The sequence below is a fragment of the Gorilla gorilla genome, chromosome 21, assembly GCF_029281585.2.
Source record: "Gorilla gorilla gorilla isolate KB3781 chromosome 21, NHGRI_mGorGor1-v2.1_pri, whole genome shotgun sequence".
Lineage (NCBI taxonomy): Eukaryota > Metazoa > Chordata > Mammalia > Primates > Hominidae > Gorilla > Gorilla gorilla.
In genome coordinates, this window is record NC_073245.2 from 69,491,268 (window position 1) to 69,517,502 (window position 26,235).

The following is a 26,235-nucleotide window of genomic DNA, read 5'->3' on the forward strand; positions in this document are numbered from 1 at the left end:
CCCCAGATGCTGAGTAGGGGATACTGGCTGTGTCTCTGGCATTAACTGGATTGAACACAGTGGTTTGCCATCTCTGCCCAGCTGGGTGGCTTTTTCCAGAGGGATCCTTGCAGATCCATGAGAGGACCCCAAGCGGAACCAAAGGCATTAAGGGCCTGCCACTCCCGCTCAGGCAGCTTCAGTCAGGGTTCTGGAGTGGGGCCCAGAGAAAGGGACTGCGAGGAAAAATGCCAAGGCTCCTTGATGAGGGCTGCTCTCCTCTGACCTTCCAGGACATCCTGGAAGTTCCCAGCAGCCAGAAGGAATCCTCCTTGCCCTCTGAAAAGGCTACTCAGGAAACTGACCTGGCACATCCTGAGAAGGCAGCCCAAAACCAGAGCTCATGCCCTGGGGCTGAGGTGTAGTGGCAAGGAGTAGAAGCCAGGAGACGAGGAAACAGTCACGTAGCCTTCAGGAGCAGCAAGAAGCTCCAGAGGCTTCTGGAAGCTTCCAGAAGCCTCTGGAGCCAGAGTCCAAAGGGATCTTCACCCTTAGCCAGTCCCTTTCCTGTGCCATTGAGACTGACAATTGTGGTCTGGACTACACTTTGGGCTCAGTCTCATGGGAAGAAAAACAGTCTTCTCTGAGACACCAAGCTGAAGGGAACATGGAATGTGTCACAGAAGGCCAATACATGGTGAAACCCCATCTCTACTAAAAATAAAAAAATCAGCCAGGCATGGTGGTACATACTTGTAATCCCAGCTACTTGGGAGGCTGAGGCAGGAGAATCACTTGAACTTGAGAGGTGGAGGTTGCAGTGAGCTGGGATCATGCCACTGCACTCCAGCCTGGGCAACACAGTGAGACTCCATCTCAAAAAAAAAAAAAAAGGAATCTCTTTCCTTCCTCTTGGGCATGTAAAACAGCTCATGGGTGAGAAATTAGAGAGATCTTAGCCACCTGTTCACACCCCAGCACACAGGGAATCACCTGGGAGCTTTTAAAGCACACCAATGACAGTTCAACCCCTACGGATCAGGAGTTTTAAAAGCCTCTGTGATTCTATTGCACAGCCAAGGCTGAAAACCAGCTCAGGACTCATCAATGGACCCATCTGAGCCCCAGGTGAAGGAATCAGCCCTATGGGAATCACTGAGGCACAGCCATGGCTAAGATGGTGACTGCTGAAATCTAAGAGCCTGGGTTTGAGCCCCACCTCTGCCACTTTGTAGCTGTGTGCTTTTGGGCAAGTTACTTCCCACCTCTGAGCCAGGCTCCGCACCTGTAAAATGGGGATGATACATCTTCATAGGAACCTTTCCAAGGCATGAAACAAAGCTGAAGTGTCCAGCACAGTCATAAACAGTAAGCACCACGCAACAAGAAGCCTCAACCACAGGGTGGAGACGTGCTCTGGAACGTGACCATGGCTCTCTGCCCAAACACGCTCATGGGGGCTAACGGCAGGGCAAAACCCACCCAGAGTCTTGCTACCAAGTCATGAATCCGCACATCACAAGTTGCCACCACCCCAGCATCCCCAGGAGAGGACTGGGCAAGGAGCCCTTGGCCCACTGCCCGAGGGCCGCCCTGTGAGGGGGCTGCATCGTTCCTCCTACCACATCCAGCCCCACCTACGTTCTCAGGTTTATCGACCAAAATCATCACGGCATCCCCAGGGAGCTTCTCAGAAAGGCAGAAACTCAGGGCCCCCATCCCAGGGCTAGTCGAGGGCAAGAGCCTCTGCCTGGGCTGAAGGGACCCAGGAAACTGAGCCGAGGCCTCCTCTGCCAATCCATCCTGTGTGGTGGGGACAGGCAGGGGGCAGCTCCCTCTTCCTCAGAGTGACTCAGGCTGCAGCTGATCCAAATCTTGGCCCTCGAGACCACGCTGAGGTCACCCTCCTGGCAGCCAAAATCACTGAGATGAACCCAGGGACATTTTCATCCAGCTGCCAACATCATCTCGACCTTGGTGGCGGCCGACTCCCTTGGAGCAGATTCTGCTGCCCTGGCTGGCCTTGGCCTCCCAGGGAGGTTCTCAGAGGCCAGCTCCCAAAGCAGAAGTGTGTCGCCTACATGTGGGGCAGCGCTGTGGAGTGGGGCAAGCCTGACACATGCTCAGGGAGAGACAGGGAAGACTGGGATGGAAGATGCCAGGTTCCAGCTCCACAGCAGAAACAGGGCAAACAGCACAACCCCTACCCCAAATATCCTCACCTTCACCTGGAACCAGTCTGCACCAATGGAGACAGGAGCAAGTCCAGCTCCTGGAAGCCAGGCCCCAGCTGGCCTGGCCTCAGGCCTGGGGTTCAGAAAATGAGGATAAGACTCCGATCCTTTCGCAGCCCCCTCTCACCCCAGCAAGGCCTCTGGAGCCAAGGCCACTGTCCCCAGACCTGCCTCTGAGCCCCCACTCGCTCCACAGCCCGCCAAGGGCGGCTCCAACATGTCTTTCCAGCTGTCTGGGGCCGCGCTTTAAGCAGAGCCGCAGGGCTATGGAAGGCCTCCAGCTCGGCTCATTATCGGAATTTAATCTGGATTCCGAGAGATCAAGAGGACTCAGTGGAAAGTGACTCCCACAAGGGGAGAGACGCTGAGGCTGACCCAAAGCCGGCTAATCCTCGGCACCCCCGGGGCTTTCCTGGAGCTCAGGCACAGCTCGTCAGATGTCCCAGCCCTGCACAGCTGGGCAGCTGGCGGCACAGAGACAGAGGCAGCCACATGGCGGGGACAGCAGGGCAGGCTCTGGGCTCCCCCGGGCTGAGGTCTGCAGGAGGCCTTCAGCTGGAAGAAGCTGTGCGGGCCCAGGTTGGGGACATGCAACCAGGTTGGGGACATGCAAAGAAAAAGCCTATCTCTGAACAGGTGAGCTGGAGGAAGCATGAGGGATTTGAAGAGCATTTTCAAGCTCAGGGCTTTGTTCCCACTGGAAGATTGCAGAATTAGGGGAATTGGCTTGGTGGACATACACGGGAAGGCAGTGCCACAGCCACCACCCAGGGCTCTTGTCTTGCTAAAGAGGTCTTGCTCCACTTCCTGCTGTGATGACGATGATACTAACGTAGGTGACCATTTATTGAGCACTTCCTGTGTGTAAGACACTGTTGTAAGTATGTCACCCCCTTTCATCCACAGCACAACTCTGGGAGGGAGATTCAATTATTATCCCCATTTTACAGAGGGAAAAACTGAGGCTCTGAGAGATGACTCTTTCCCAAGGCCACATGGGTACCTGGTGGCAGGATTTGAATACATGCTCTTAATAGCTGGGGAATTACATAATAGGGGTATCTTGGTTCTAGGTTCAAAAACAAAACAACCTGTCCAGAAAAATGAATAAATAATATATTTGTTTAATTTAACCATTTAACTTCTGAAGAATGGAGGCTTTGCTGCAGGAGGCACAGGAAGAACATGTAGAAACCTAAAGAAAGCGGCTCCGTCTTTCCCTCCACTGCTTCTCACCCGATTCCCTTCCCTGCTCAATGCTCCCACCTGCCATGTCCTCTCCTCTGCTGGAACGTGAGCTTCCAGAAGGCAGGGACTCATGTCTGGTTCGTTCTGGTCGATGCCCTCGGGCATGGCATGCAGCAGGTACCTGTGCTGAGGGGGACTCAGTCACTCAGCAGCCCAGAAGCCCCCAGGAGCAGGACCCCAGCACTAGAATGGGCGACCCCAGCACTAGAATGGGCACCCCCAGCCCAAGTTGCCTGTTGCCAGCAGCCTGGCAGGGAGGACGCCTGGAACGCCCATCCCTCCTCCAAACACAGTGCTCAGGCCTGCTGCCCAACCCTGCAGCCCTCAGGATCCACCCCATGGATCTCAGGCAAGACAGCAGAGGCACCACAGACCATGATGGGACCAGGTGCCCACGAAGCCAGCAGGAAGGACCAAGAGCTGCCGGAGCTGAGTGGAGAATCCAGATAACAGCCTGGACACAGAGGCTGTGGTTTCATCCTAAGCAAGAAGCTCCCTGGCTGCTGGGAGTAGATGTCGATGTCACCTCCCAGGAGAGCTGCTCAGCAGTGTCTACCAAAGCCACCCATGTGTGGGCCCTCTGACCCCACAATTCTATCTCTAGAACTTTATCTGACTGATAGACATGAACACGTATGTCAGCGAGGGTACCTGCCCTGCGGCACCATCCATCATAGAACAGAGGAGCCAGCGTGCACACATGAAACACAGCACAACCCATGCTGTGGAACAGTGAGGTGACTCAGAGGACGAGGGCACCCCGTGTGAACCCCTGCAAAGGGCTGCCAAGGTTCATCATCCAACGATGAAAGCCAGAGGCAGGAGTGAGTGCACTGTGGGGTTCCACAGGTGACAACAGCAACACAGATTCCTTTGCTGATTTCAGGAGACTCAAGAAACTGGCATCAGGGGCCGCCTCAGCAGGGGCTGGAAGCCTTCATTTTCACTGTGGTTCCTGTTCTTTCCTTTTGATTTTATACCATGAACATGTCTTGCCTACTCAAAAACTTTTTTTTTTTTTTTTTTTTTTTGAGAAAGAGTCTCACTCTGTCACCCAGGCTGGAGTGCGGTGGCACCATCTCGGCTCACTGCAACCTTCTCCTCCTGGGTTCAAGCAATTCTCCTGCCTCAGCCTCCCAAGTAGCTGGGATTACAGGCGCCCGCCACCATGCCTGGCTAATTTTTATATTTTTAGTAGAGACAGGGTTTCACCGTGTTGGCCAGGCTGGTCTCAAACTCCTGACCTCAAATGATCCACCTGCCTTGGCCTTCCAAAGTGCTGGGATTACAGGTGTGAGCTACCACACCTGACCTAAAAACAAATTTTGGAAAGAAATATCTTTCATAAGCATGGGCTCCAGCTTTGCAAACCTGGGCTCACGTCCTAATGTGGCCACATTCTCTCTGGGTAGCCTCATTCTTTGGCTTCAGGTCACTTTAGTTCTCCTCATTTTATAGATGAGCCACCACTTCTGAAGGCTACTGTGGATATGAAACAAGATATCAAGTGCAAAACACTCTGGAAACGCGCGAGAACAGGTTTGTTTTCTTGGTACTTAGATGGCCACCCCCACCCCCGCCCCCCACCAGCACTAAATAGCAGAGCTTGGCAAACGCAGCTGTGATGGTTCTTCTGTCCCTGTCTATGGTAACAAGTCCCCTTTCTAGCTGAAGATGCTAGGCCTGCACATCACAAGGAGGTGCCCACACTACCTTTCTTCCATTAATTTCCCTGCCCAGTGGGGACGGTAGATGTCTGACAGCCTGCGGGGTCCAGCAACCCAGCCACTGAGTAATAGGACCTTGGTCATTTCTGCCTCGGGACTGTCTGAATAGAATGCACCTGCTAAATGTCCCAGCCCTTTTTCTTAGCCTCCTTACCTCTCACAAGACCTTGAAATTAATGGATCTCGATAAATTAAAGACTTTCAACACAAACGTTTGGTTTCTGACCTAGTGATTCTTGGAAGGCTAAGAGTTCTCTGTTTATTTTGGTTTGGGTTTTTTTCTTCCCCTAACATTTTATTTTAGATGGCCACCTTAATTGGTTGCCTGACATCGTGCACTGGGTTTCAGAGTGAGGAACGGGAGAGAGGTAGCCCTTCAAAAATGTTTCTTCCCCTTCCCCTTTTCTTCTATGTCCCTTAGCACCCAGCCAGATCTAGACTGCCTGTAAAAACCCACAAGGCACCACGCATCCCTGGGCTCCCTGGCCTTCTACTATTCCTGAATTTGTTGTCGGTCATGGTTTTAAGGAAGTGACATACACCATACACCTTCTTTAGAAGGGATAATCTGGTACAGGGCCTGGCACGTGGTTGTGCCAATCTGACCCATCCTCTGGCCCTCACCACCTTCTTCCTCTGCCCCCAGAGGAAACTCAGCACCTCTCCCAGATACCCGTATAGCACCCACCTGCCCAAGTGCTCCTGGAGCACCTGATAAACGCTGATCCGGAACGTCTCATTGTCGAAGCGTTCCCGGATGTAGTCCTTGTAGATCCGGAATTCAGCTGCCGTGACAGCTTCCCCTTCTGGGATCTTGGAAAGATCAAACCGGAACTCTCGATGGTGGTAGCGTGGGTGGAAGAATTCCTTGTCATGTTCCACTGGAAGAGGAAGAGAACACACACCAACACCGACAGCTCATTAGTGTCTGGGTTTCACTCTCTGGCTCTGAGTCCAAGCATCTTGCCTAAGCTAGATGGAGGCATGCCCATTGCCAGTGACCCCGGTGACAACTGCTCCTTCCTCACCAACACACTGCAGACTGGAGGGTCACAGGCTCAGACCCCATGGTCCCCATGGTCATCCTGAACGACAAGAGCATGATTCTGCATCCAACCTGCTGGGAAAAGTAGGGCACTAACCACAGCCATCCAAGAGGTCCTGGCCAGACTCAGTTCCCAGGGGCTCAGGCCCGGGTTGGAATCTGGCCTGAGCCACTAACCAACAGAGTGGCCCTAGATAAGGTAACAGAAAACCTCTATGGAACCCAATTTCATCATCTTAAAAATGGGGATTGTAATCCTCCTTCATGGGTTATGGTCAGGGTTGAATGATCTCATTCACACAAATAGTTTAACATCTGCTAGGGTTGGATAACTGTTAGCTGTTGTTGGTAAGCATAAACCTTACTGTGCCTAGTATGAGACATCTCTAGGACCAGGGGTTCTCAGCCCTGAATGCACATGAAAATCACTGTGGAAACTTTTAGAAAATATTGACGTCCTGGCCCAGGTGTGGGCTGGTAAACATTTAACAACTGGCTCTCAGGGACCTGATCTGAAGCGCCTGCTGACTCCACCGTGTAAATACTGCCATCTTGGCAGATTTCAAGCTACCAACGTGAGGCTGCTGGACATGGGAAGAGAAGCACACAGTAGGCTCCAGCACACAGCTACTCCGATCCCCTCCTGAACCAAGGGAATCCATATCTCTTTAAAGCACCCCCAGATATTTCTAATGAGGTGCCAAGGTTTACAGTCACAGCAGTAGACTAACAGCACTAAAAGGAGTGAATGGCAGAGTTGGGGTGGAGGTTGAAAGTGACTCAGGACAAAATAAGGCAAAAGGCCTCCACCTTTCTCCCTTCTCCTGGCAGCGGTATTAGACTAAGATGTCATGTCCATTTCATAGATGATAAGCACCAAGATGAAAGCCCAGGAATGGTGTTTCTGGGTGGGGACCTGTGGCTCCTGTGGATTATGCCCCCTCTGGACCAACATGGAGCAGGAATGACACTGGGAGCCACAGAGTGCTGGAAGGGGCAGAATGACCACACTCAGGCCAGTGAGAAGAACCTCCAGACACCTTTCATCTGCAGGAAAATACAAGCCCATCTCCACTTCCTGTCTGGGGGTGGGGAACTGGAGAGAGAGGGAGAAAGAGCAGAACCAGTTTGGCCAGCAGATTGGTCAGAAGAAAGGAGAAATACGATCAGCAAGCTTCAGCTCTCAGGCTGGGTTATGGCTGCCTGGTTCCAAGTGGGACAGCAGGATGGGAACACCATTGAGGAAGAAGTTCACAGCACTGGCAGCCCCAAGACCCTGGCTGCGCAGCTCCATTAAAAACAATCTAGTTTAAACCTTAACGATAGTCCAAAAAGAGAGCAGGGTGAGGGCAGGAAGCATGGGGGAATTACCCACTCAGGCTGTCCCCTCTCAGGAAGAAGGGGCAGATGAAGTCCCTGAGGCTGCGGTCTCTGGCTGGGCACAGGAGCATCCCTGTCTTTGGAGAGACCTCGGGAAGATGACCTCTGAACCACAGCTGCTAGAATCCTGGGCCATATATGGAGAGCTGGCGGGAGGGAAGGACTCTCCAGAAACCGTTCCAGGGTCCTTCCAGATGACAGCTCTGCTTGTCACAACACGCCCCTCACGCCCACAAGGAACCCTTCTCTCCTGACCCAATCTATGGGACAGGCCAGATGAATGGGAGAGAAGGCCATGGGGATGTCACCAATCCGCTTTGATTTACAGAGAAGGCAGGAGTCTCCGTAAAGGGCAGCCACTTGGGAACCAAGTGAGCCTCGGGAGGTGACCCCAGGTGGGAAGGCGGGGCAAAGGGCCTGACTGTGTCACCATGGGACTGCCCCTGGCCAGTCCTCTGTCACCTTTCCAGCTCAGTCAACCCTCATGCCAGCCCCAAAAGGTGAGCAGCCCAAGGAAGTGAGTACAATCCCGCATAGGTAGGTGAGGCATGCACCTGAGACCCAGGAGGTGTCCAGTGACCTCCCCAGGGCCAAAGACCTGGGATTCAAGCCCAGGTCCTGCCCAAACCAGAGGCCTGAACCACCATGCATCTCTGTGGCTGCGTGAACAGCTGAAGAGCTCAACAAGAGCCGTTCCTCTGCTTGTTTGTAGAACTTTTTTTTTTTTTTTTTTGAGACAGAGTCTCGCTCTGTCGCCCAGGCTGGAGTGCAGTGGCGCGATCTTGGCTCACTACAAGCTCCGCCTCCCAGGCCCACACCATTCTCCTGCCTCAGCCTCCCAAGTGGCTGGGACTACAGGCTCCCGTCACCATGCTTGGCTGATTTTTTGTATTTTTAGTAGAGATGGGATTTTCACCATGTTAGCCAGGATGGTCTCAATCTCCTGACCTCGTGATCCGCCCGCCTCGGCCTCACAAAGTGCTGGGATTACAGGTGTAAGCCACCGCGCCTGGCCATTTGCTAGAACTTTTTAACTGCACTGTTGTATACGTGTAGCGTGTGTGTAAACCAAAGTAAACCCAGTCACGGAGATTCCTCCAGGTCAAGAGACAGAACATTACCAACCCCCTTTCCCACCCGGGACTTCTCAAACTATAGGTTAGCTTCGCCTGTTTTTGAACAGTCCCTGCAGGGCCTCATACACTATGTCATCTTTTGTATCCGGCTTCTTCCATTTCACAGTGCTTGTGTAATTCATCCATGTCACCGTGCATGTTCGTTCATCCTCATTGTCGTATGATAGTCCATCGTTGTATTAGACCACAATTCACGTATCCATTCTACAGTTCATAGGCATTCAGGGAGTTTCCAAATTGGGGCTCTGAAAGCAGTGCTGCTATGAACATCACAGGACACATGTTTCATGCCTAGAAGTGGCATTGTGCATTGCAGCTTTAATCACCCTGGAAGCTATTCTCCCAAAGCATTGCATCTGAGAGGTTTTCAAGAGTGTGCTAGGAGAGAGGTGGAAGAGGCCAGGTCTGCCCCCTGAAGGAGGTGGCACAGTCTTGGGACAACTCATGGCTTCTCGAGTGCTTTTCTCCAGGGGACCAGGAGCGGTGAAGCACAGATGAAGTCTTGTTTCAACCATCTCTGTTCTCCACTGCAGCACAGCCAGACCTCCAAAGACCAGGAAGAGCCCTTGAGTTGTGCCACGATTCAACTTTCAGCAGAGAGGGTTGCTCCCACAATCATGCACAGGTGCAAAGTCCAATGCCTTGAACACAGTGGGTCCCCAGCAAACCTCAGTTCCCTGCTCCCAGTGCTGGATGAACCCAGCTTCAGAGCAGCCCCACTGGCAGATAAGCAATCAGCCTGAGCAGAGAAAGGGGCTGGGGAACATCTGAGGATGTACAACTAAGGATGGCTGAAGAGCCCGGAAGTACAAAGCGCATGTTTGCTGAGTGCTAACTCTGTGAGTCCTGCACTGAGCAAGCACTCTTTGCCATCATCTGATGGAACCCCATGAGACAGGATTGATCCCCATTTTACAGATGAGGACACTGAGGTTCAGGGAGGCTGGGTAACTTTCAAAGGTCACAAATCAGGTGAGCGGCTGAACTCCAAAGCTCACCCTCTTGACCTTCACACTCTCTAGAGCCAGGTGGCCTGAGTTTGATCTTGGCTGTGCCACTTACCAGCTGTGTGACCTTCCCCGAGCTACTTAATCCCTGTGTGTTCCCCTCCCCCTGGAGATAGTAACAATGGCCCTTTCTCATGGAGTTGGTGGGAAGATCACAGAAGCCATTTGCTGACAGGAGAAAGCCACAGGTGAGCCATTTGAGTCTGCCATTGTTACAGGGCCTCTAAAACAATGAGCCAGAAGAATGACAATCAATGCAGAAGAAGCAACATGTGCTGTGGGCATTTACACAGTGCACTTATGATTACATTTGAAAAAAAAAAGTGCAACAGACCGAACAATAAAGATACGTTTGAATAAGCATGACATAAACACAGGTACAATCATTAGAGTCATGCCCAATGAAGAAAGAAAACACTGACACATAATCACAAACACAAGGTTTGTTACAACAGCTGCAGGTACAACTGTTTTTAATATAGAAGATGAACTGTATCTTAACTGTTAAGGTATCAGAGTTACAAGGTTCTTTTCTAAAAAGAAACTCAGGGATAAAGTGAGGAACTAAATTTCTTGCAAACATTTGTGGGCTCTTTGGTATGGCTTTCTGAGAGGATTTCTTTCATTAATTAGTTGGAGACTATGAGAAGCAGGAATGACAATGTTACTCTATTCTCCCTGAAACCCACATTGTCACATGTTCTGAAAATAATTTTGTATCCATTATCAAAGAAAGAACAGTCATGAAGCACACACACACACACACACACACACACACACAAATAAGCAGTGGATAATTCAAAGTCCAAACCAAATTCCAAATCTCATCTTTCCAAGGTTTCCCTTTTCTATGGAAGCCACTCCACAGTGTGAAATCTACACCATTTCAACTCAAGTATCAAGATAATTGTATTGTTACCACTACAAGAGGTAGAAGCTTGCATGTATTTTTCAGGTGAAAATATGTCTTTTTACTTTCTTCTAAAGTTACTGTATATAGTTGATTACCCAAGACTTGAGTTTTAAACTAAATGTCTAGAGTTGACATCTCCCCATGCCCACAGAGAAAAGCTTCCTAAGGAAGCCCAGAGCCTAGGATTCCAGCTTTTCCTCCCTCTACCTCCAGTTATATCCCAGCACCCCAAGGGCTGAGAGAGCTTACAGGCATTAACAAAGGACTTTCATCTTCAAAAAATTAAAAGGGCCTAAATCCCCATGACCAAAAGATAAGTCCAAAGAAAATGGATTCCAGAAAACACCATCCTGACAGCAAGCAGACCCATCACTGTCCCAAAGACAAGTCCAGTGTCTTTCTTTTACAAAAACCCGAAATAGCCCCAAAACCAGCCCTAAGAGGGGAAATTCTGGGCTGGAGGGTGTCAATAATGGGTTAGAGGCAGGTAGGAACAAGAAGCTGCCCACCTGGGTGCCCCCCCTTCATGATCCTCTGGCATGCCAGGGAAGACTTCTGTCCCAGATGGGAGTCACACCTGCCCCCGGCATCACTCAGGAGTACCTTGCCTCTCCCTAACATCTGGGGTTCTTCCTCCCACCTACAGTTATGAGAAATACTCAGGCAAACCCCTCACTAAGTTATAGTTGTCTGATACAAAGGGAGGGCCACAACCAAAGAAATTGGCAACCCACTCTGTAGACTTGCAAAGGGCAGCTCGTGCTTAAACAGAACCTGCAGTATTCAGAGCTGTGGGACAGTATTTAACACCCTAAAAATTAGGGGTATGAACCCAAATATATGCATATGTACAGTCATACATCATAATGCACAAAACTAAACGAACACAATACATTGTTACAAACACGAGAAAACAGATACAGAAGATATATTTCTCCTGCTTCCTGAGGGATCATTTTGTGCTGGGCATAGCTCATCAGGATGAGCAAAGTTGGGGCATGGCTCATTACAATGCACAACTGTTAAGGAGCCTTGCCCATGTCCCCCCCACCCCCACTCCCATCCCTCGTGTATCTGTCTCTCTTGGAGAGTCCATCATCACTGTCCCAGTTGAGCCATGGGACTCCAAGGGAGCCACCATCTTGTTCCATGACCCTCTTCTCCCCAGTTGAGGGATGGGAGGAAGCCAGCCTTAACCTTGGCCACACATAGGCCTTCTTTTATTTTTATTGGAACCTGGTATGAAAGAGCCCCTGTTTGCTCTCCCCGCCTTGATCTCTAAGGATGTAATCCAGTGCTCTGGGAAGCCCCTTGCCAGCGCCTTGCAGGGAAGGCTGGTCTGTGAGAAAGAAGCTTCCAAGCATGGAGGACTGAGGTTGGAATTGAGGAGAGAGACCTGCTGGGTTGATCCCCTGGTCTGGTAGTCCCTGCCCTTCCTGAAGTTTGGGGTTTCAGCTCTTCCAATCTATGAGTTACGCTGAGATGCTTCAAAGAAGTCCCCTTTAAGCTAACTCTAGTCAGACTGCTGCCTGACTGCAACCAAGGCAGTTCTGAGCAAAACACACACAAGCCCAATTGTATACACACCCAGAAGTGGAAATGGATGGGCAGGAAACACTCCCAGGTAGCTGTGTTCTCTCCAGATGACCATTCACCATGAAAACTGCTTTCTTCAGACTTGGATCATTCCCAAATGTAAGGCATCCCCCTTGACTGAGCTCTGTAAGAACAGGGCCCATGACGGTCTCAGCTCTGGATCGCATGCCCTCCACAGCCTGATGCTTAGCAGGGTCTCATAAATCTTCTGCATTGAACACATTACTCTTCACGCAATTCCTTTCTAGTTTAAGTAAACTACTTTGTTGATAACGTACACACAGTAAGGCACACAGACAAGCATTCATGAAGTGTGATGAATTTCCACAACGTGAATACACCTAGGGCAGGACACAAAACATTTATTACCAGCTCCGAAGTCGTCCCGACAGGGGTCCCTCCCAAACACCAGTCCCTCCTCCCCTAAGGCTGACTGCCTTCCTAACACCCAATACCACGGACTGGCTCTGCCTCCATGAGACCTGACTATAGAATCACAGATGTGTTCTCTTCTGTGTCTGCAGCCTTCCACAGCCTCACTCATGTGGTTCTGTGTACCAGTGGTCCATGCATTCCCACTGCTGTCTAGAACCCTATCGTATGAATAGGACACAACACATTTTTTTATAGTCATTTGGGGAGTTTCCAGTTTGAGCCATTGGAGAGTTTACAGTTTGAGACAAACTGTGCTGCAATGCATACTCTTGTGCATGGCTTTTGGTGAACACGTGTCCACTGGGTAAATGTCTTGAAGCAGTATTTCTGGGTCAGAGGGTAGGCACGTTCAGCTTTCGTTCCACATCTGACTGTTTCCATGTCAACAATTTTGGGGAAACAGGGTATGAGGCCAAAGGAGACACAGTCCCTAAAAAGATCATTCATTTTTGTTGACTTTGGCAAATCCCAGTGCCTGTGTTCAGGTATGAGGAAGGTGGGAGGCAGCTCTGCAGGTGAGGGTTCTTCCCAGGAGAGGTGCTGAATGGACTCTTAAGGAAGAACGGAGGCCCACTAGTCCCAGAGGACAAGGAAGGGCACTGTAGGCAGAGGCAACAGCATGATCGAGGGCTCGACAGACAAGAAACAGGGCATGCTGGGGAGTTTAGGTAAGAAGTTTGCTGAGAACGACAAGAAAAAAGCAACAAATTCCTCATTGGGAAAATGCTTGAATGTCAAGCTAAGGGGTTGATCAGTGATGTCATCAACCATGATGGCTTGGTCCCTTGTTAGACACAAAGCAGTGCCCTGACCAGATCTATTTTAGATAGAGGACTGGTGACCCTGTGGAAAGTGGATTATAGGGAGTGAGGACAGAGGCAGGGAGTGAGGACAGAGGCAGGGAGCTCAGAGGAGGCTCTGATCAGAGATGATGCATACCCAGTACATGCACCCTCCTCCTCCCTCCTGGCACCCGAGGTAGGCATCACTAAACAATGGCAACACTCCTTTCTTAATTCTGGCACCCAGGCAGCCACTATCAATCTTGACTGGCTCAAGAGAAAAGATGTCAGCATTTTCCATCTCTTGTCAGGACCCCAGAAGTGTAATGGACCAGAAGTGCTTCTCTAGGGGAAGGAACAAGACAATTGATTAAAAGCAAGCATATGAAGAGGGGGAACTAGAGGATGCTGCCCACCGCCGGCCTGGAATACCAGGAGGGCGATAACACCATCAGTAGATATCAACACAGGAGAGAGCGCTCAGGAGGTGAAGTGGTAGGGAAGAAACACGTGTGACTGCAGACAGGTGAAACTTGAGATGACCTGCAGAATGTTCAACTGGACAGTTGGAAAAAGAGGTTTAGATAACCCTGGCAAGAATGCTCAAGCTGGGAGCTGTTGAATTGGGTTTATGGATAAAGTTATGCAGGAAAAATGCATTTATGATGAGAAAGACTAGCATGGCCTTGGATCAATATTTGGGGGCTACCTGGGAGGGGGAGAACGATGCCACCAGAAGGACTTGGTCCAAAGGAAGGGAAGGACCAGAGGACTGGCAGGGCAAGATGGCGCAACAGTGGCCAGATTCAGAGAAAGGGGGCAGGGAGACCCCTCTTCCAGGGACCATTCACTGGATTTGGTCACTGGTTGCTCAGAGACCTCAGGAAGCAGCTCTCATGGGGACAGCCATGCAGAAAAAAAAAAAAAACACCTGACGAGCAAGACTGTGGCCAGTTGCATATGAAAGATATTTGTATCCATGAAAAGGGGAACCGTCAGCCCAGGCAAAGCCGCCTTCATTTCCTCCTGAAGCCGTTCTCCCAGCCAGGGCTGGAAAGAGTTGATAAATGGATAGTAAATAATCACCCAGCAGCTCCTTCCAAAACTTTATGGTCTTCAGAAAAAATCTGGTTAACCTTCCAGACTATGCAGTCCTCTCACTGCCCCCAAAGATGCCGCTAAACTATGAGGCAGGAACAAATATTTTATGAGCAAAGGGATGCTTTCCAGGCAAAAACCACAAGTCCAGCATTAGAATTCCATGTTCCTCACTCAGAGTCTGGTTTCTGTGAGCACAGACTAGTCCAAAGCATTCTTCAGCTCCAGTTAGGGGCCGGGGACAGACCCCCACACCCCACTTCAATGAGGATGAGGCTCAAGGAGCTAAAAGAACTAATCGAAGTCCACATTATAACCAGAAGTCAGAACTGGGTTTTCACAGACCCGAGGACTGCTCAGGGCCCCATATCCCAGAACGTCCCCGGTACCCATTTAACTCTGAAACTACCAACCCTGGCTCACTCTTTCCCTGGAGGGCTACAGCTCATCTGGAAGGTTCTGGCACACACCAGAACTCACTGGAGCTGACTTATCCTGGCTGCTGTTAGGAGGCAGTTTACGATCCACAGTTTCAGGGATGTGAAATTTGATGATGGCTCTTCATTCATTCATTCAAAGATTTACATGGCAAGATTAAGGAGCTTGAAAAAGCCGCCAGAGGCATGCAATAAATTGGGAATTCTGGAAAGTGGAACAGACATACCTGACTACTCTAACAGGAAAATGTTCTCTTAATAACATGAGCAGCCTGGAGAGGCCACACTGACACACACAGCTCTTGGGAGAAGGGAGGAGAATGCTCTATGCCCAGAGAAACAGAACATCGCCTAGAAGTTGACAATGATACACGTTGTTCAGATAACACCTCCACTGTACTCATTCAACAAGGACTTTCTGGCTGCCCCAGCATGGACGTGAGAGCCGTCAGTTGTACTGTAGAAGAGTAGTTCATAGAAGCTCACTTAGATTGCAGCCCTGACAACCTATGGAACACTTAAGCCAGGTAAACAGCCACCATTTTTTAAAATTTTATTTTTAATTGTGGTAAAATACACAGAATATACAATTTAACATCCTAACCACTTTTCTGTGTACAGTTCAGTCATTTTAAACACACGGGATACCATTCTTGCACATCCAGTCTCCAGGACTTTTTTCATCTTGCAACGCCAAAACTCCGTCCCCATTAAACACTAACTCCCCTTTCTTCCTCCCTCCTCCAGCTCCAGGCACCCACCCTTCTACTTTCTGTCTCTATGAATCTGACTGCTTTGGGCAACACCTATAAATGGAATCACACAGTATTTGTCCTTTTGTGACCTGCTTATTTCACTTAGCTTATTTCACTTAACAAAATGTCTTCAAGTTTCATCCGTGCTGTAGCCTGTCAGAATGTCCTTCCTTTTTAAAGCTGAATAGTATTCCACTGTATGGATGGGCCACGTTTTGTTTATTCATCCCTGAATGGTATGCAGCTTCCACATGTTTGTGATTGCGAGTAATGCTGCTGTGACTATGGGTGTGCAAATATCTCTTGGAGACCCTGCTTTCAAATCTTTCGGGGACATACCCAGAAGTGAAATCGCTGTGTCATATTGTAGCTCTATTTTCAATATTTTTGAGGAAGCCCCATACTGTTTTCCATAGTGGCTATAGCATTTTACCTTCCCGCCGGCAGTTGGGAAGGGTTCCAATTTCTCCACATGTCCACCACCATTGTGATTTTCTGTTCTGTTTCGTTTTGTTTGACGGTGACTGTATTAGTCTGTTTTCATGCTGCTGACAAAGACATACCCGAGACCAGGAAAAAAAAAGAGGTTAAATTGGACTTACAGTTCCACATGGCTGGGGAGGCCTCAGAATCATGGCGGGAGGCGAAAGGCACTTCTTACATGGCAGCAGCAAGAGAAAATGGGGAAGAAGCAAAGCTGAAACCCCTGATAAACCCATCAGATCTTGTGAGATTCACTATCATGAGAATAGCACAGGAAAGACCTACCCCCATGATTCAATTACCTCCCCCGAGTCCCTCCCACAACACATGGGCATTCTGGGAGATACAATTCAAGTTGAGATTTGGTGGGGACACAGCCAAACACATTTCACCCCTGGCCCCTCCAAATCTCATATCCTCACATTTCAAAGCCACCTATGCCTTCCCAATAGTCCCCCAAATTCTTAACTCATTTCAGCATTAACTCAAAAGTCCACAGTCCAAAGTCTCATCTGAGACAAAGCAAGTCCCTTCTGCCTATGAGCCTCTAAAACCAAAAGCAAGCTAGTTACTTCCTAGATACAATGGAGGTACAGGTATCAGGTAAATATGGCCATTCCAAATGGGAGAAATTGGCCAAAATAAAGGGGTTACAGGGCCCATGCAAGTTCAAAATTCAGCAGGGCTCTCAAACTTTAAAGCTCCAAAATGATCTCCTTTGACTCCAGGTCTCACATCCAGGCCACACTGATGCAAGAGGTGGCTTCCCATGGTCTTAGGCAGCTCCACTCCTGTGACTTTGCAGGGTACAGCCTCCCTCCCAGCTGCTTTCATGGGCTCACATTGAACGTTGAGTGACCATGGCTTTTCCAGGCACACGGTTCAAGCTGTTGGATCTACCATTCTGGGGTCTGGAGAACAATGGCCCTCTTCTCACAGCTCCACTATGCTGCACCCCACTAGGGACTCTGTGTGGGAGTCCCAACTCCACATTTCCCTTCTCCACTGCCCTAGCGGAGGTTCTCCATGAGGGACCCACTCCTGCAGCAAACTTTTGCCTGGGCATCCAGGCATTTCCACACATTTTCTGAAATCTAGGTGCAGATTCCCAAACCTCAATTCTTGACTTCTGTGCACCCACAGGCTCAACACCACGTGGAAGCTGCCAAGTCTTGGGGCTTCTACCCTCTGAAATCACAGCCAAAGCTGTACATTGACCCCTTTCAGCCATGGCTTGAGTGGCTGGGACACAGGCCACCAAGTCCCTAGGGTGCACACAGCAGGGGGACCCAGAGCCTGGTCCATGAAACCACTTTTTCCTCCTGGGCCGCCAGGCCTGTGATGGGAGGGGCTGCCATGAAGGTCTCTGACTTGGCCTGAAGACATTCTCCCCATGGTCTTGAGGATTAACATTAGGCTTCTTGCTACTTATACAAATTTCTGTAGCCAGCTTGAATTTCTCCCCAGAAAATGGATTCTTCTTTTCTATCGCATAGCCAGGCTGCAAATTTTCTGAACTTTTATGCTTTGTTTCCCTTTTAAAAGTGAATGCCTTTAACACACCCAAGTCACCTCTTGAATGCTTTGCTGCTTAGAAATTTCTTCCACCACATACCCTAAATCAGCTCTCTCAAATTCAAAGTTCCACAAATCTCTAGGGTGGGGAAAAAATGCCATCAGGCTCTTTACTAAAAAAAACATAACAAGAGTCACCTTTGCTCCAGTTCCCAACAAGTTCCTTATCTCTATCTGAGACCACCTCAGCCTGGATTTTATTGTCCATATCACTATCAGCGTTTTGGGCAAAGCCATTCAACAAGTCTCTAGGCAATTCCAAATTTTCCACATTTTCCTGTCTTCTTCTGAGTCTTCCAAACCGTTCCAATCTCTACCTGTTAGCCAGTTCCAAAGTCACTTCCACATTTTTGGGTATCTTCTCAGCAATGCCCCACTTTACTGGTACCAATTAATGTATTAGTCCATTTTCATGCTGCTGATAAAGACATACCCGAGACTGGGAAGAAAAAGAGGTTTAATTGGACTTACAGTTCCACATGGCTGGAGAGGCCTCAGAATCATGGCAAGACGTGAAAGGCACTTCTTACATGACAGCAGCAAGAGAAAATGAGGAAGATGCAAAAGTGGAAACCCCTGATCAAACCATCAGATCTTGTGAGAATTAGTCATTATCACCAAAACAGCATGGGAAAGACTGGCCTCCATGATTCAATTACCACCCCCTGGGTCCCTCCCACAACACGTGGGAATTCTGGGAGATACAATTCAAGTTGAGATTTGGTAGGGACACAGCCAAACCATATCAGTGACCATCCTGATGGCTGTGAGGTGGGCAGCCAGCATTTTAGAAGCCCTCCCACTGGCCTGGCTGCCACTTCACATGTCCTGTACATCATCTCACTGAATCCTTATGAAAACCCCTCTCAGAGGCAGGGGGACACATCGTGCCCACTTTCCAGATGAGGACACTGAGGCTCAGACTGACTCTTGCCCAGGGTCACACAGCTGATCTGAATCTTTAAAGGCCTGTACTCTTCCCCACTCAGCCATACCAACTCTCTTCCTCACATGGGAGCTGCCAGTGACCTCTTAGCTGTGGCAACGATTCAATAAGGACAGCTCTGAGCTGAACCACGCTCTGCTCTTGGCACACTCGATGCACTCGCCACATAAATCTCCAAAGCTAAACTCAAAGTGAAGGTTCTGCATCCGACTCAGCTCCCTCTCAGGCTTGTAAATTTTGCTCCTGCCTAATGCCAGTCCTTGAGGGAGGGAGGCTGACAGCCCGAAGGTTTTGTAGCATTCACCCATCTCCTTGTTACCCCTCCCCAGGCCCCCAGATTGGGGGGCAGGGCCCTGCCTGGCAAAGGGCACACAGGCAGCATTGTCTCCCCTGTCCCTGAACTGCTTCAACTCTCGAACTTTCCACCAAATGCTTCAGCTGCCAGCAATACCACCTGGAGTCCTACCCGCCTGGCTCTCCAAGAGGGTCTTTGGAGACACTGCCTCCTTGTTAGGTGCTGGGGGGCTGCGTCCAGAGACATGAGACCTGGAGGCGAGACCACAGGCAGGCATCTCCCTGGCCATCCTCTTGTCATGAGCCCTGATCCTGCAGCCTGCACAGATGTTGGGGTAGGGGCCAGAGGGAATGATTGTACCACAAGATTAAACACTTCAATGTCAACATGTGTGCAGTGTTGCTTGAACAATGTTATCATTGTGAATTGAATGAACCAAAGGGTTTAGGGGATGGGGCAGGGAGAGGGAAAAAAGATGGGTTTAATTATCTCTAGAGCTGAGGCCAGTTCTTTGCCTAAAAAGACCCAGATGCCCGTAGAGCTGAAAAGAAAAATGGGCTGCAAGCACATGTTGCTCTTTCTACTATAGACCCAGGCAGCCCCCTGGCCTATGGCTTCCCACCTCCCAGAGGGAGGAACGCAGTCTCCAGGGATGTCTGGGTTCCAACCCCATCCTCAGCTCATTGAAATTGAGGGAAAAGAACCAGTGATTCTCAGCCAGAGCTGACTTTGTCCTCCCCTCACTCCCATGAAGGCACCTTGGGCATTGTCTGGAGTCATTTTTGGTTGTCATAACTTAAGAGGGGGTGCTCCTGGCATGTAGTGGGTACAGACCAGGGACACCGCTAAACATTTCACAATGCTCAGGATGGTCCCCCATCCAACCCCAAATGTGACTAGTGCTGAGTTGAGAGTCCTTGATCTGGACAGACAGACAGGCAGAGCTCAAGAGGGTCAAGAAACCTGGGGTTTGGCCTCATCTGAGCTGTGAGCTGGCTGATATAACCCCAGGCTCACTGGGCCTCAGTTTCCTCCCATAACAAAGGAAAGGATTGAATTTCTCTGAAGTCCCTTTTCTCACCTATTACTGTACCATGTACAAAGCTGCTGATACTCTCCCAGTTTTGACCTGTATGCGGTTCACCCTAACACCTTGGGGCAGCTTGAAGGCTCTATCTATGCTGTCTGGTGAGGCACACTGAGACACGTGCAGCTACTGAGCACTTGAAATGTGGCTCCCGTGACTGAGATCTGAATGTTTAATTGTATTTCATTGTAATTAATTTAAATCTAAACAGCTGCCAGGCACAGTGGCTCATGCCTGTAATCCCAGCACTTTGGAAGGGCAAGGCGGGTGGATCACCTGAGGTCAGGAGTTTGAGACCAGCCTGGCCAATATGCTGAAACATCGTCTCTACTAAAAATACAAAAATTAGCCAGGCATGGTGGCACGTGCCTGTAATCCCAGATACTTGGGAGGCTGAGGCACAAGAATCACTTGAACCCAGGAGGCGGAGGTTGTAGTGAGCCAAGATGGTGCCACTGCTCTCCAGCCTGGGCAACAGAGCAAAAATTCCATCTCAAAAAATAAAATAAAATCTAAACAGCTGTATGTGGCTCATGGCCTTCCTAGTGGACAGCCCAGATCACAGGTGTCCCCATCATTGAAGAGGTGCTGTCGCCCACACTGCTTTGTAGCACCAAGGGTTTGCAGGGGGCCACTGCAAATGAGGGTCCCCGATTATGTTCTCAGAGATGTAGGAGAAAGTTTTTCTTTAAAACTGTGGGATTGGTGGCTCACACCCATAATCCCAGCACTTTGGGAGGTCGAGGCAGGTGTATCACTTGAGTCTAGGAGACCAGCCTGGCTAACATGCCAAAACCCTGTCTCTACTAAAAATACAAAAATTAGCTAGGCGTGGTGGTGCATTCCTGTTCTCCCAGCTACTCAGGAGGCTGAGGCACAAGAATCGCTTGAACCCGGGAGGCGGAGGTTGCAGTGAGCTGAGATCGTACCACTGCACTCCTGGGTGACACAGCAAGACTCTGCCCTAAAAAAAAATAATGAAATGGCGTTCCCAGTGTGAGAAATTCAGGAATTTAACTCCTGACTTACGGGTCTGAGGCCTGGGATGGGGGCTGTTCAACAGGTACGAGGATCCTCACTCTGCTCATGGGGTCACCTAGGGAGCAAACACTCCCCACCAAGCACCTGGCGAGTGGTATCCTGCTGGTAATTGTCAGACGTGCCAAGTTCACGACCGCAGAGGCTTTGCTCCAGGCCTGCCTGGGCACCGCAGCCCCTCCCCACGGCTGAGTTCGTCTCATCCCCACTGACACTCTCCCTGGGCCTCCTTCCCTCTCAGCCCCTTTCATTTCCCTCCTGTAGCCTAACTACTGGGATTATTTTGGTGAGAGACCTGCTGACCTGTTTCTCCACTGTCCTCTCTTCTAGATTTTAACTCCAGGAAAGTAAGAACTGAGCAAAGGAGCAGGACTCAGGAGGTTTCCAGAGCAGAGCCGGGCGAGAGGGCGAGTCTCGGCTCTGCCACTTGCTGGGGTGCGTCACTCCTCTTCTGTGAAATGCAGGTGGAGCTAGTAATAGCACTGACTCCACTGGGCTGCCAATTAAAGCCCAGGAGTAAAGTAGACCAGGCATGCTCCACCTTCAGGATGGCCAGAGTCACACGCGAGCTTATGAAAGCACAGGTCACTGGGCCCCACTCCCAGCATGTCTAAGGTGGGTGATCTAGGGTGGGTCCAAGAGCACGAATGTCTAACACATGCCCAGGTGATGGTGATAATGCAGGTCTAGAAACCCCACTTTGAGAACCAGAGGAAAGGAGAGTATCCATGGAGTGCCTGGCACATGTAATAGTCTTGGAAACTATTCGCTCTGATTGCTCTGTTGCTTAGCACTGTTCACACACCACCTCCCATGCTCACTTGCTGGGCACTCAGCAGCTTCTCCAGAGACTTAGTGAAGTGGGTTTTGAAACTCTCCCCATGAGCAAATCAAGAGGAAGACACCTGCTCCTTAGCCTCACTCAGCCCGGGATGCAGGAGAGAACTGGGGTGGAGTGTGGGCCATGGGGCCTGGAGGTCTGGTTCACACGCAGGCTCTGCCAATCACCAGCAGTGACCCATGACAAGTTAACCCACCTCTGGAAGGCTCAACTTTTTCTCTCTATAAAATGGGGACAGACAGAGGCCCCCAGTTCTGGGGCTGTTGGGAGAATTCAAGGACATGGAGGCTGGCCACCAGGGAGGGCAGCAGAGACCTGTGCCTTGCCTGCTCCCAGCCAGGCCAGAGCAGGCCCCAAGAGCAGCCAGGTGGGGGAAGTGAAGCTGCCGTCCTCCCTCCCTTCCCCAGGACAGGAGGGGCCTGCTCAGACCTTCCCCCCAGAGCAGCCAGAGAGGCTTGGGTCAGCTGGGCAGACACAGCTGGTTTAAGGTATTTTAGAGGCAAATCAAATCAAATGAGAATTTATAATCCTTCCTGAGGCCTGGGTTCCATCAGCCTAAACTCATTAGGCCCAGGAGATGCAGGTGCAGTGAAGGAAAAGATGGTTCTGCCTTTCCTCCATGCCCAGCCCCTGTCTCCCTTTCAAAATAAGAGTCTTCTTTAAAGCCACACTCTGTCCCTGGACCAGAGTAATCAGCTTCATTTCTGAAAACAGGAAGGTGCAGAGATGTACAAAAGCCGCCCCAGGGGCTGATGGGGGAGATTTGGTGGGAACTGGAAATCTTGGAGAGCCTCACTCATTTCAAGTTCACATTGTAAGAACTCAAATCCCTAAGTTAAACGATCAAAACACCCTTCAAATTGCATGGTTGTCCTTTGAACCTCTTTCCGGTGTGGGAAGCAGGAGAATATGAGATCAAAACAAAAAAGTGGTGTTTTTTTTAAAATTTTTATTTTTTATAGAGATAGGGTCTCACTCTGTCACCCCCAACTGGAGTGCAGTGATGTAATTACAGCTCACTGAAGCCTTGGACTCCTGAGCTCAAGTGATCCTCCTGCCTCAGCCTCCCAAAGTGCTGGAATTACAGGCATGAGGCACCCTACGGGGCCCAGAGAATGGTTTTTAAATTACATTTTGTATCCTATATGAAATGTAACTGGAAGAGTTGCAAACAGACTCCAAAAAGTTCTACTTGGGGTCTTCTTTCCAAATCATTGCTCCTGTGATTAGTGATTTTTTTTTTTTTTTTTTTTGAGATGGAGTCTCACTCTGTTGCCCAGGCTGGAGTTCAGTGGCATGATCTCGGTTCACTGCAACCTCCGCCTCCCGGGTTCACACCATTCTCCTGCCTCAGCCTCCCGAGTAGCTGGGACTACAGGTGCCCACCACCATGCCCAGCTAATTTTTTGTATTTTTAGTGGAGATGGGGTTTCACTGTGTTAGCCAGGATGGTCTCGATCTCCTAACCTCATGATCCGCCTGCCTCAGCCTCCCAAAGTGCTGGGATTACAGGCGTCAGCCACCACGCCCAGCCGTGGTTAGTGATTTCACAGTATTATCGTACAATTGAATTTATATAAAGTTTAGAAACAGGCAAGGTTAATTTATGCTATTAGAAAACAGGACAATAGTTACCGCTGGGTACAAGTACGAGGGGGTTCTGGTCGCTTCTGCTTCTTGATCTACACACTGGTTACCCTGTGTGATTGCCTTGTAAACACTCACAAGTGCTCTTGATTTCTGTGATGTTCTGCACACGTTACACCTCAATAAGCAGTTTCATTAAAACTCAATTAGCAGTTTTATTAATAATAAGTGTTGCTAGCTTTACCCGTTGCCAGCTCTACTCAACACACGCTTGTCACCATACTAAGAGGCACAATCAATTCAACAGAAGCTCTTTGGGAAAATATACCAATATCTTAATCAATTTAAATACATCCTGGTTTTCAGAAACTTTGATAAGCAAAGATACAGGGCATTAGGCCTGACACACATAACTGTAAAACCCCTATGTGGCTTCCTCCTGCCCTCATGTGAGACTCTCCAATTAGCAATGCTGTTGACTGGCCTGCTCCAAACCTATCCTTCAGGCTTGAGAAGCAGTTCAGGATCAAGTGTAAGAGGGAAGGCTCCAGGAACTGGATCTCCAAATCCAATGACGCTTAACTGGGTATGTGATCTTGGGCCAACTACCGCTCTCTGCTCATTTATCTGCTCTGTAAAATAGGGGTGATAATAACTGCCCCACCTGAAATGGCTCTCATGAAAATTAAATACGTTAATATTAACTAAAGAGGACAGGCTGGGTGCGGTGGCTCATGCCTGTAATCCCAGCACTTTGGGAGGCCGAGGTGGGCGGATCATCTGAGGTTGGGAGTTCAAGACCAGCCTGGTCAAAATGGTGAAACTCCATGCCTACTAAAAGTACAAAAATTAGCCGGGCATGGTGGCACGTGCCTGTAGTCCCAGCTACTCAGGAGGCTGAGTCAGGAGAATCACTTGAACCCAGAAGGCAGAAGTTGCAGCGAGCCAAGATTGTACCATTGCATTCCAGCCTGGGTGACAGAGCGAGACTCCATCTCAAAAAAAAACCAAAAGAGGACAAAGGGTGCTTGGCACATAGTAAGCCTTTGACAAATGTTCACTACTGGGATGATTATTACCATGGCTAACATAGCTGTAATCAGATAGTAGACACACCTCCACACCCCAGCCCAGGCACAAAGGGCCAGAGGCTGACTCCAGCAACTGTGTTGATGCAGCCTGGTCTACCCTCTAGACCCAACTGATTCATGAGTGAACATGTGATTCAAACTGCTTAAGAGCCTCCCCCCAACAATTGTAGTTGAATGTAGTAGTTCAAACATACGACTAAGAACCCCAATTTCTTCTGTCTTTTTTGCTCCATCATTGTCTGCATGTTGACTTAATTCTTAGGCCTCTTGTCCCACAGTCACAAGATGGCTGCTGTGGTTCCAAGCAACGTGTCTTCACAAAACCACATTCAAGGCAAGACAATGGGGACGAGAACAGAGAGTTCCGTTTGCTCAGCAGCCATTTAATAGAAAGCAAAATATTTTTCAGAACCACTTCTCAGCTTCTCCCCTAATCATCTCCTCCAACCAACGGGCTTAAGGAGGCACCCAGACCCTATCACATTAGCCTCCCACGGGAATAAGCAGAAGGAATATAGGTGCCCAGAACCCTTTACTAGAAAACATTTGATCAGGCTCCCAGTGTAAGCATGAGGTTCCACCATTTCACCAGGGCAGGCAGGCGTTTCTTTCAAGCAGCTCTCCACCCTCGGCTAACAAACACTGACACAGATTCTTAAAATGCTTTGAGTCTCTTGCTCTGTTCATCCTCCACTCAGGGGAAACAGGAGCCGCCTGTCCCACAAGCAGAACTCAAACCAAGCTCCACCCCAGCCTCTGCTTCCTCCCAGGGGACAATAATTCCTGACCACCTCAGGTCATTTTCAAGAAATTTTGCCCCTATCTCAGGAGATCAGGAGGGTTATGTTAATAAAACAAAGCTTGTTTTCAGCAAACAATTGGCTGTTGGCTAGAGTTCTATATAGTCTTCAAAGTTAGAGCTAATGTACCTACTTGTAGGTAGGTTTGAGTTTAAAGAATAACTAAAATCTTTCTATGAGCTACAGAGGGTCGGTCTGGTTAAATTAATGTCAATGTGCAACCAGCCTTCTGCATATATTCACAGTGGAACACTATCATCTGGAGGCTTTGGAAGCTTGCTTAGGGCCTCTATTTATATGTGCATACAGTGCAGCCACATCACATGTACAAATACCTTTTGTAAATCTAACTGTATACAACACAGGAAACAACGACAAAGAGGGAGAGAGAAACCATTTCAATCATTTGAACGTGGCCACCCAACAACCACTGCCAACCCACTTTTCCCTCCCCTGCCTCCCACTGTGCTGGCCAGATGCCAGCTGCATACCTTCACACCCTCCCTCGAAGCAACAAGACAGGGGCTTACACACAGTTTAGCCCAAGAGACAAGGAGAAGTCTTCCAAGGAACTTCTAGGAAACCAAGAGGTAGGCAGGCAGGCAAGGAGAGCTCTTTGCGCCATTCCCCATCCTCCTGCCTTGAATGTGAGATTGCATGAGGATGAACTGGCTGGAGCGGCAGCAGCCATTTTGTAAGCATGAGATAACAGACATGAGG

The 26,235-nt window shown here is 49.5% G+C and overlaps 1 protein-coding gene across 1 annotated transcript in view; it reads right to left on the minus strand.

The window, feature by feature from the left end:
• The window catches only part of BMP7 (bone morphogenetic protein 7), a 95,904-nt gene that overhangs the window by 51,920 nt on the left and 17,749 nt on the right, over positions 1-26,235 (minus strand). Inside the window, exon 2 of the mRNA XM_031005002.3 lies at positions 5,877-6,069. Within this exon, the coding sequence (XP_030860862.1) occupies positions 5,877-6,069 (193 nt within the window). The remainder of the gene's footprint in view (positions 1-5,876; positions 6,070-26,235) is intronic.